Below are 11697 nucleotides of genomic sequence, written 5' to 3' on the forward strand. Positions count from 1 at the left end.
GCTTCTACCTCCGGCTGCTGCTGGTGTTGACATTTGCCTAGGCAGACCTTCGGTCAGACCCAGCACAACTGTTCTTTTGTTGCTGGCCCTGGTGGGTTTTTGCTATGTACTTAAAAACATGACCCACAAAGGCAAGGCTGAGTGATCCCTGCTGAGACAGCAGCTGTAAATGAACCTTTAACGTATCTGCTTTTTATAAGCATCCATGGAAGCTACCTTTCAGCACACTTCACGTTGTGGAGTTGGTGCTGCTGCTGTGTGCTCAGAGGGGGGTTATTCTTACCTCTCCTCCTCTACCGGGGGTATTTGTGCCTGGATAACAGAAGAATTAAGTAATTCAGCTTTAAAAATTCACAGTGATCCTTCAGAAGGACAGTGCAAGGTCTTTGCCACTCAGTTTTGGCAGCTTGCAGGTTGTATCTGTACTGCCTTCCCAGAACAGCTTTAGCACGCTCCCCTGAAGCTGCAGGCCCCCAGGACGTGCTCCTGTTCCCCTACTCGCTATCTTGGCCTGACCTTTCACCGCAGTGAGTTGCTAGGGGAAGGCTCAAAAAAGGCAGAACTCACACAAACTGACTCGAAACCCTACTTCCTGCTTTTGTTTTGTGCCAAAAGCACAGCAGGAACTTTTCCTGCAAGAAAGCAGCCCTGTTGCTTTTCCTTACTTTGCTCCGTGCTGCTGTCTTCCTGTCAGGATCAAACAGAGTGGGAAAGCAGTGGTTTCCTCACACCCCGAGAACAAATCTAATCCTTCTGCAATAGGATAGCGGCGACCTGTTTATTGCACTGTAAGGACATTTAATGATTACAGATTTCATAGGTTATACTTGTAAAATTCTCTCTGAAAGTGATTACTGCATTAATCAGTGTATTTATCCTCATCACACAGAGCCTTAAGAGTGCCTAAACAACAGCTTCGGTGATCTCGGGGCCATCTCTCTTATGACCCCCTACTATCAAAACCACAGGGGCTCCTACCACAGTTGTGGAGCTTTCTTCGATGTTGTTCCTGCAGGAGGAGGTCCAAAGTTCAGTTTTGAGGCAAACAAAATAAAAGCATCTGTACTGGGCCAGGCCAAAGTTCTTTTCAGCCAAACGCTAAATAGCCCAGTAGCCACCAAAAGCAGATACAAGAAGAGAAGAGCAGGCAAATGAGCTCAATTTGGTGCCCACCAGGATGCCCAGGTACTTTTATTGCAAAGGCAAAATGGCTTCCATGTTGTTTTCCCATTCCTTCCTAAATTTGTCTAACACTTTACTTACTTTATAGACAACCACAGAGAACTGAGCTGAAATTTCCATGAGTTTATCTGTGGTTGCCCTTGAATTCAGCTCCTAGTGTTAATGATCAGCTCACAGCCCAACAGTGAAGCTGGACTGCTCCTCTGCTGAATGTTTCTTAAACAACTACACATCACCAGTGTCATATTGCCGTCAGGGTGCCTTACTAAATACAGTCAAACATAAAAATAAGTTTTCTGTGAAGGGCCAGCTTGATTTTCCCCATAGAACTACTGATGTTAATGCCTTTATCAGCTGTGTTCCTGGAAAGCAGCAACAAAAGCAAGGGAAAAATAAAATCTTGTATTCAGTAGTCACTCTTTTTATTAAGAAATCAGTCACCTGAGGAAGTGTACAAAACAGAGTTTGTGAGGAACCCTGTTCTATAACAGCTCTTTATAGCGCAAGTATCGTTTATGGCATGAAGTTATATATACATGTACATATAACTTAATAGGTTATATATAACTTATATAACCTGTGGGCTGGGGCTTGCAAAATCTGCCTGTTTATAGACCACAGCACTGTACACCAAATGTGGCGTGTATGCCACCATAAAGTCATGATTTAATCAGGCATGTGTGCCAACTGAATCTGTTGAGACACTCGAAATTCACTTTAATCAGAGCCCATATTTATGTATTAAGGCCAGTCTCTAAATTCCTCTGTTGTAGAATAACACCGTTTCTTCTGTAGATGACATAATTTCTGGTTCCAGGTCTGCTCGCTTTATCTGAAACGTACAGAAAAAGACAATCAACGCCACCATATCCTGGTAGCCACCTGTTAAGTCATCACTGCATTGAACTTTCCACAAGCTGAAGTTATTTATTCAGTGATGAGAGTGTAAGAGATTGGAGGGTTTCTTGGTTTGGAGTTCATAGGACTTTTTTCGTCTTCTCTAACATTTTCAAACATAAGGGAAGAAATGTGTTGTATTTAAAGTTAAGAGGTACTCTGAAGATCTAAACAGAGCATTACTGTTGTTGTCTCTGTTCACTGTATTTGGGTGACTCACCCAGGAGAGCTTCTATTGACAGCTGAGCAATTGGCAAGCTCAAAAGGGGAAAAAAACAGACAAATTTGCAGTACGTAATTTCTCAACAGTCTCATCTATATCCAGGTTACCCTTGTTGCCATAAGAAATTAAGATGTCTGAAGTTTTAGGCTAGTAAGAGAAACCACTGAAAATTCTACAAGCCCTATCTATGATTTTCTGTGAATATTCAGCAGCCACCCCCCTACCCCAGTTTAGATGCACTGACTATTTCAATCCTATTGTTTTTTGTTAGCTGGCCTTAAGACCACTGGCCACAGGTACAAAATGAGTATTTAATATAACAACAATCCTAAATCAATTTTTTTTTCAAAGGACTTACCTCACCACACTGTGGGAACATACTGAGTGATGCTGGTAGCATCCCTGCTAGTACTGACGTAATGAGAAGCACTCTCACTGAAGCCAAAGCACGGGAAGTTTTTGGAAAGTTTGATCTGTCCAAGACATTGAAAAGTATGTCAGTTTAGGTTTAAAAAATAATCTGACAGTGAGAAAAAGAGTATTCATTAGCAGTCAAAACTGCAAAAAAAATAATAGCCTAGGCTTACGAATCCTAAAGATGTTTCCTTATTTCCTGTGTTTTTACTCCTAACTTCATGTTCTTTCCCCTTACTTTGAATTTAACTGCAGCATTTTGCAGATCCAAAATGAGAATATAAGATTAACAAAATAACCAGCAAGTTCAAAACAACAAAAGAAGAGAAGGTACATTAGTGTTTTGAAATGTCTCAGTCCCTGGACTAAGATTTTTCATGTACTACCCTCTTCCCTTTCAGATTCAGTTCCCCTTGGCAATCCTACCTTTCACTGTGTGAAAATTTATTACTCAATACATTTTTTAAAATGTATCTTATGTCTTCATTTATGTCTACTGATAACAGCAGACCCTTAAGCCAACAAATGCAATAGGAAATTGATTTAGGCAATGCCAAGTTACCTCTATAATTTATATAACAGACACTTCCTTCCAAAAGCTCAGGGCAGGCTAAAAAATCTCCAATACAGCATATAATGAATTCTTCTGATGATACGAAGTTTTTAAATGTTGTAAAACCAATAAAATGTTTTTATACTATAAGGAAGGTTATTTGGAAGTTGGGGTCCAGTTTTAAGTGAAGAAATTAGAAGAAATGCTCACAGCTATAGACAACCTCCTGCAAACCATCAAAACAGATGCTGACATAACCAGGTTCACTGTGTTATCTAAAGGAATCACACTACCTACAGAAACCTCGCAGATAATCATCTCTCCAAGGCAATTAATAATCACAAAACCAAGAAAAAAGTGGCAAGCAGCAACAGCCAGACCAAATATCAGAATAGCCACTGACCAGGCACCCACAGCTGCTTTGCGGTCCCCTCTTACCTTTCCACAAAGTGCATAAGGACAGCTGGCAGGAAGAATGCTGTCCCAAACAAGACTCCTCTTGATAATGCTGTTTCTTTAACGGCCTCCAGGGAAGGACAAGAAAAAAAGTCATTAAAGCAGTGCTCCGTACAGCCTCAAATACTCCCCATTTCTGTGAGCACTTTTCTGCCTAATACTCTGGAGTTCCAAGCAACAGAGAAGTGAAGAATAAGATCATTTGTTGGAGGATTTACTTCTTAAGTGAAAACTAAACTCCTACGCGTGGCAAGTACTCCATATGTGACTAAGGAGTTCCTTAAAAAGGGAGGTGGTACTAACAGTGCCAGATCAAGTGTTCCTACCACAACAATCTGGGGACTTGCTTTTTTAAAGTTGTGCTGAACTGTTTCCAACTGGACATAGCTTCTGGGCATCACACCTTCAGGGCATCCTGTGTAAATTTTAAAGTTCTCTGTCCAGCTGTTCACAGATCTTTATGCTCATCTAGCTGTTCCCTCCCCTCTAGACAGCAACACAGAACACGGGGTCACTGACAGCACGTAACATATGACTCCTTGCTGTAGTTCCTGTGGGTGTTGCTCTACAGCGGATGTTGATGAACAGGGCAGGGAGCAAATGCAGAGCAGCCTGGTCAGCTACTGGTCAAGGATAAAATGCACCAGCACGCTGTAGCCCAGGACATTACTTTTTGGTAGGGTAACGATATTCCTGCTAGAGAAGATGCATGTGCTATTTACAACAGAGGGCTTTTCTCTGATGTGTACCATCAGAAGAAGAAACTCTAGGAGCCTCACCTCCTTCTGAGGTGAAAGGAAAGCAGAGAAGCCTGTACTAGTGTTCTTGTGGGTTATCTGCAGCACTTGGTGTATTGGCTTGGGGAAGTTGCCAGCCCTTAGAGACACAAAACAGGTATCAGACCTGGTCCAGAGACTAGTCCAAGCCCACCCAAAGATTCAGCACCTGATGTGAGATTCCTCAATTCAGTACAGCAAACAGCAACTGCTCTGAGCATAATGTTTAGCTCAAAGCAGGGAATGAAAGGCAAGTTGAGAGAGGCCTCCCCCCCTTGCCTACCTTCTCACCAGCCTTTTTTGACACTCCTAAAACCTTGCCATTCCTGTCCATCACTTCAATTCCATTCTCAAATTCTGGGCTTCTCACTGCTACCACAGTAAAGGCACTCGTCAAGCCTGCAGAATTAAAGAAGATTTTGCTTTAAAAGATCCAGTGAGACTACCCTGATAACAACATTCATAATTATGCACATTTTACATTTCCAGTTCAACAGTTCATAAATTAATAGCCTGGCAGCTTAAAGAAGGGACTGCCCCATAAAAATCTACCTGGAATCTTAATTCTCATTTTACGAACTTAAAGATTTTAAGGCACCACTCCCCAGAGGTGCTTTATCATTATGGACACTCCGAGCTTTCAATCACTGCCAGCCAGCACAAGCCATGAGTACTTTGTTCTGAAGAGAAAAGGGAGGGGGTTGTGTTGTGACTAGGTTTTGTACTGGTCACTGCAAAATCCAGCACAGGAAAGACACAGAAGGAAACAGGTCTGGGGGAAAGGCTGCATTCCCGTCTTGGTCCTCACATCATCTGTATAACGTACAGTTTCCTTTTACTCACCAAAAAGAGGAACAGGTAGAAGTTTCTTGACAACTAGTTGTGTTAATGGGCTCTTCAATGTGTATCGGTTCATGAAGATAAACGGAAGAGCCTAAGATATCGGGAGGAAGCAAGCACCATATATTAAATTAAGCACCTTCTATGTGCAATATTTCAGTATCTGCAAGAGCCTAGGAAGATAAACCTGAAACTTAGTACTTAGATACCATCTATAAAAGTTAACAAATTACTTAACATTTCAACAAAACAGACATGCTCTCTAGTTACTAAAGGTTTTTGTAATCACTCTTGTATATAAGCACATAAAATATTATGGAAAAAAAAACAAATGTTATTATGTAGAGGGCAGTAGCAGTATGGATACAAAGACAGAAAAAGGAGAACAATTACTGACTAATATTCCTCAGACATCCATCCAACTGCCTTGTGACGTCCCTATCCCCAGCCAGGACACTTGGCATACTTGTGTACTCCTACCTCTGCATTTTCAGGACAATTTCATATTCCCATAATATGCTTGAGGGAAGTTTAATTCCTCTACCAGTACAGCACTGACCTAGCTCCTCAGCTGCTTAGTGCTCCTGGCAGACCAATTAACCCACATCCAGAGCAGTACTGTCATTGCCATGCTGCTTCTGCAGCCTGAGCTGTCTATCTATATCCAGCATGGATTCTGGCAGATTCCACCAGCTGTTCAGAGCCGGACAGTGATCTGCCACAGCACTACATCCAGTAGCAACTGTAGCAACCCAGTGAGTTACTGTGCGTTTGTAAACTCTGTTCCTTTCCTCCCGCCACCCAGTTACTAAGTTTGCAGAAAAATACAGAAAAGGACATAAGAGGAAACAACAGAGGAAGCTGAGCAAGGTATTTGCTGATGGATATTCAGAAGAAATTCCTTACTCTGAGGGTGGTGAGGCACTGAACAGGCTGCCCAGAGAAGCTGTGGATGCCCCATCCCTGGAGGTGCCCAAGGCCAGGCTGGATGGGGCTTTGGGCAGCCTGAGCTGGTGGGAGGTGTCCCTGCCATGGCAGGGGTTGGAACTGGGTGGGCTTTGAAGTTTCTTCCAACCCAAACCATTCTGGGATTCTCCGATCAAGAAAACTCTTGTTTTCAATAGTTCTATGGGAAGACATCAGAGTTGAGCATTACAGCACAGTCCTGAAGGATACGTGGCAGTGTGATTCTCTCAGGGCCTACCCCTCCTCGGGAGAACTTATCAGGAAAACAAGCAGTGAGCAGATACATACACCTATCAACGCTGCATAGGAGACGGCTCCCACGCCGAAGAGGAGTTGTTTTTGTTGAAGTGAATTATCCTAAGGACAGAAGAAACATTACTACATAAGGATACTTGTAAAACACTTGTAAGTCATGTTCAAAGTGGTCTTGTACAATTAAGATGATGCTGAAAATAAAAATCAACACATACCTCATCCTTTGTGGTGCCGTTTGCATTCAACACGGTGAATGCTGTGGTGTATGTGTGAAATGCAAACTGCAGGAAAAAGAAATTATAAGCAAAAACAAATTTGGGATTGAGACAAGAATATTTGTAAAAGTAGAAAGAACGAACAATTACCTGACACAAGAAAATTTGTTTGGCCTGCACCTGAAGCGATGAAGCGATAACCTAAGAGGAAAACCCCACAATAAAATTAATTTGATTAATTAATGAATCTAGGAGGTTTTGGTGAGCAGTGGTTAACTAGAAGATGAAGAGAACCGCTGTGTTACTATCTGCAGCAGTGTCAGGTAGGCTCCAGTAAGGGTTTCACTCAGCACCAGAAGCCATCTGCCTTGACTCTAGGCTAACACGTTTTCTTGACACAGATGTAACACATTCACTTCATCTATCCAATATAAAGCACAAAAGCACAGTGATCAAAACACCATGCGAGGTTATTCAAACAAGATGCTTTCCTACCCGAAATAAAAAATCTATTTGTTCCTGTGAAGCTTAAATAAAATAAAATAACTCATTTAGTAGACATGTAATTAAGGAAGTGAACAAGTAAGAATCTGATAGTTTTCACCAGTATAAACACTTGATCTAAGTGAGCTTAGCTTTAAGATTTCAGCAGTTAATTCCCATTAGTAGTTACTTCCAGTAACTTCAGTTATAAATGACAGCCTATCTTGAGGCCTGACCTCAAGGTATGTAAATCTCCAGGTATGAAGCACTCAAAGGACAGTGGCAATCAAGATATGACAGCTCTCAAATAAGAAACAGGGAAGACTGTTCAAAGCCTCAGAGGAGGGGCGGTCATTCTGTCAATACTAGTAGACCAGCTACCTCTATTATTAATGCCAGTGCTGAATCTAGCCACATCTGCGATGGAGTATTAAGCAAAATACTCCTTATTCAGAACGCTGACCTTCATGCATAAACAATCTGTTTGCATACTGCTGAAGGAAGGCAACTAACAGGTTTGAACTTCCAATGAGATTCCTTAAAGGCTCAATTTCTAGAAGGCTGCTCAGCACTTCCCATAGAACTGACATCTTTTAGAAAGCTTGTGCTGAAAATACAACTGAGAAGCCTAGAATTGTCCATTCTCTTCCTCCATCCCCTGGCTTTGGAAAAATAAAAACCACGTGGTACACTGGTATTTCCCCCAGTTACTCACCAATGGAAGAGTTAGTGGCAGGAAGGCTGAAGAGAAAGAAAAATTTTATTTCAGTAACAATAACTGCTGTGAGTCTAGATTGAAGGTTTCGAGCAGAAAGTTTTCCTAACTCCCCCCCTTCTAGTATCAGCTGTATATAAAACACTAGTCCACAAAAAAAAACATCTTTGCCAGACTTCTACTCCAACCTTTGTCTCTCATTCCTCATTCAAGAAGCCAAAATATCTGGCTTATAGCCAAAAGGACCTCTCAGGAACTACACTCAAAAAAGCTACATGGAAACTGGATGACTCTATGCAGAAAGAGTTATTGGCAACAAAGGCTGCCACGTCCGTGAGTGGCATACAAGGATATGAGTAAATGGCCTACCTATGCTTATAATTGATTAAATTTGGTATTGATTGTGCTGCCTCAGCTCCCTAACCATCACCCCAAGCAGACTCTACCTGCCACTACAGCAAGTAAATTCATAGAGTAACCACTTTCACCAAGTGAAAACTTAGCATTCTTTAGACTGTTTTACATGTGAAACAATTTGTGAACTAATTCTACAGAGCCAAAAAACAGAGACTGCTCAAACTACTTTGAACTAGCTGAGCAAATGAAGTGTGGGAAAAAATTTCAAGAGGACTGCAGGAATAAAAAAAAACTTTAACAAACAAGAGAGTGCAACTAACAGGAGTAACTGCCTACTTGTTTTCCATATGTAGAAGAGTATCACTGTCATATCAAGGAGGCTATTTACTATATGTCACTCTCCTTTGATGCTTCAGTCAATGGTTGTCTTAAGGGAACTTACCTGGAGGTCTAAAGAAACCAGGAATTATCTTGCCTGTATCAGGATGTATACTAGACTTAAAAGAAAAAAAAAAAAGGGGGGGGGGGGGGAACATGGTTAGACTACCTGTGCCATACTTAAATAAGGGGGGGGGGGGGGAAGGGAAAAAAAAAAGAAGCAGATTTCTAAATCTTTTGAAAACTTACCAGGCTTAGCAGGAAGGCTTTTTTTGTCTTAAAAAAATAAAAATAAAAAACATGTTAGCAATCAAGTTTCAAAAGAACCTAAATAAAATCTTGTTTCTAATTTATTCTATCATACATCTCAGTAAGCATGTTTCATATTTCCTACCTGTATCATCCTAGATGTGTACAGACAGACTTAGAGCAATAATTCCTGGAGTGATCTGAGGGTGTTTTTCAAACTTATCAATATGATACTCAACCTAGCATTCCTCAGGATGATAATACTGACATTTGATAGCAGTCATCCAAAGAAATTCCTACCAGAGTCATAGCTAGAAAAATCTCTGTAGTGAAGAGTTTTGCTTGTGTTACCCCTCGTAACTGAATCTCAGTATTCTGTCTGCTAGATCTTACACTAATATCAACTACTTCAGCCATGAAAAAAAATAATAAATGTATAAGCCATGCTCCAAAATACCTGCTCATTCTGTATGGGCACACTTAGAGTCTTTTCACTGCTTTCAATCAGTACCCTGGTTCTTCTTATTTCATCCTGTATTAAAGGAAAAAAAAAAACACACAGAATAAAAATATTCAGATGTCAATGGCCCAAAGTGTGATGTATCGGTTATCAGATGCTAATTGCAGACCTGTAAGGTCGAACTAATGCACCCATCCCTCACCAGAGCAATGAAAGCAAGAATGCAGCAGCACACAAAACCGATTTACGATCACAGGAACTTGTATATACATTTAAGCATACGAAAAACCTCAGTGAAATTAAGAGTATATTTAAAAGTCGGCTATGCCTGCTGGCAAATTCAAAGACTTGAATGGTTTACACCAAAGGGATCACAAACACAACGAAGCACCAGAGCAGCCTGCAGCTCCTTCCCCACACCACAGCCCCTGCAGCAGGAATTGAAGGGTGCCCCCAGGACAAGACCAGCACGCCCAGCTCTGCCCTTCAGTGCCCTTCTCCTTGGAGGCTCCCTAGCTCGTAACTGGGTTAATTCACGCGTAGGCGCTGAATTAAGACCCTGAACAGGACGGCTGAGATGTCGGTGCCCAGCAGCGCCTGGGTTTCACCCCTACACGCGGCCAAGCCACCAAAACGGGGGGCTCCCCCCTCACCCGCACCGCCGAGCCGGGCACCCACCGAGGAGGTGAAGAGCAGCAGCGGGTCCAGGACGTCAGCCCAGAGCAGAAACCTCTGGAAAAAAGACTGAAAAAACAGGGCTCAGGGCCACCTTCTCGCAGCCCCCCCCCCGCCTTCCCCTCGGCGCCTCACCGGGCCCTGCTCCCGCCACAGCCGCAGGTTGGTGTCCATGGCGCCGCCGCACCGGAAAGCGCCGCCGGGACCGGTCCGGCTGAGGCACGATCCGGGTGGGAGCCGGAAAGAAAGGGAACAAACATAAAACGAGGGTAAAAAGATAAATATAGTTTTTAAAATGGTGTGTCCCAGCCCCCCCCCCCGGTGGTTCTACGTGCACAAACGGTATCAGAAGCGCGCACACGTTGCTCTCTGTGCTACCCAGCCCCACAGAGAACTTCACCTGCAGCAGGTCCAGGTTTGTTGAAAATGTGGAAACCTTTCAGCAGCTTTGTTGAAAACCACACGGCTGCGTGTGGATTGATACCAAACTGCACTAAAATGCTGGTGCCGAAAGGTATCTGCTGGTACTGAAACCTAACGTGCTGCCTTTCCTCCTGCAGCACCAGGCATCATGAGATGCCAGGCACGATTTTCATCCCATCATGTATATTGCAACATCCATTTCTATTAGAAAGGTAATTTAGCAAATAGCCACCTTTGCCAGCCTGGTTCCCTTATATTGACCTTTCCCCCGACTACCTATTTTATGAAAGATACAAACCCATTCAGCGTCATTTCAATTTCTCCAGCAGCGCTGTCACTTTCCTCCCACCACCCAGGACTGGCTGTGCCCTGCTCCCCCTGCTCACAGAGGCAGCAGCAGCTTGTTGTGAGCAGAGGTACAGAAACTTGCAATGCAATACAACTCATCCAACTTCTACAGAACAGGGAAATGAGAATCTTTGAGGGAAAAGTGGAAGGAAAGGAATGCAACACATCTGCTGCCAGTCAATCTTAAGATTTATTGATGATGCCACAGCTGGAGATATGATACATTGTTTTCAAGCAGCACAATAATTGACATTTAAGTTTTCCCAGAGGCAGATTCACGCAGATAAACATGGCTTTAAGTGAAGCAAGACTGTCATTAAGCTCCAGTAAGTGCAGTATTAGGGTTTGAGTTTTTAACCATATCCTAATCCAAATTAAAGTTCTTGATGCTTGTTAGCGCTCCTGTGTAGCTACGCTGTATCTTTGACCATAGGCAGGATTGAAATGGCACATAATTACATTCAAGTTATAGTGCATTTGTACAAACAAACTTTAATTTTTGCATATTACATTCATCTCTTCCCCTGAAAAATACCATTAAAAATAACCTCTGCATGAAAACTCTGTTTTCTGTATTGTCCACGTGTGTTTTCAAACTTCTGCTACAGAAATGCCTTTTTTTCCACAAGAAAAGGTAACTGGGGAGCTTTCTGGTCCAAAGCTAGTTAAGGAAAGAGGAGAAGCAGAGATCCCTCAGAGAGGGATCAGGGGTGGAAGTCACCACAATCACAAGCACACTGTGGAACGCAACTGTATTTCTTCTACCTGTCACATTCAGCAACACTGCTGGTTACAGAAATTTGTAAAACTTAAATTGCAAAGGGGGAAAAAA

At 42.5% G+C, this 11697-nt stretch overlaps 1 protein-coding gene across 1 annotated transcript; it reads right to left on the reverse strand.

Annotated features, from left to right (window-relative positions):
• Positions 1-1580: 1580 nt before the first annotated feature.
• SFXN4 (sideroflexin 4) lies at positions 1581-10844 on the reverse strand. The gene is made up of 15 exons (XM_027460713.3): positions 10816-10844; positions 10230-10308; positions 10098-10163; positions 9417-9491; positions 8960-8986; positions 8775-8829; positions 7976-8001; positions 6928-6978; positions 6778-6843; positions 6596-6664; positions 5345-5435; positions 4785-4900; positions 3708-3793; positions 2661-2775; positions 1581-2014 (listed from the first exon to the last, which is right to left on the reverse strand). The coding sequence occupies exons 1-15, from the start codon at positions 10827-10829 to the stop codon at positions 1937-1939; spliced, it is 1014 nt and encodes a 337-aa protein (XP_027316514.2). The 5' UTR covers positions 10830-10844; the 3' UTR covers positions 1581-1936.
• Between the last annotated feature and the right edge of the window lie 853 nt (positions 10845-11697).

This window comes from Anas platyrhynchos, chromosome 6, assembly GCF_047663525.1.
Source record: "Anas platyrhynchos isolate ZD024472 breed Pekin duck chromosome 6, IASCAAS_PekinDuck_T2T, whole genome shotgun sequence".
In the NCBI taxonomy this organism is placed as follows: domain Eukaryota; kingdom Metazoa; phylum Chordata; class Aves; order Anseriformes; family Anatidae; genus Anas; species Anas platyrhynchos.

What these genes read in the sequence shown, in the direction of transcription:
- SFXN4 (XM_027460713.3), bottom strand. An exon ending in AACAAATTTTCTTGTGTCAG is followed by an intron (nt 6,844 to 6,927) that starts GTAATTGTTCGT and finishes TTTTTCCTGCAG; the next exon opens with TTTGCATTTCACACATACAC. An exon ending in TGTTCCCACAGTGTGGTGAG is followed by an intron (nt 2,015 to 2,660) that starts GTAAGTCCTTTG and finishes TGTACGTTTCAG; the next exon opens with ATAAAGCGAGCAGACCTGGA.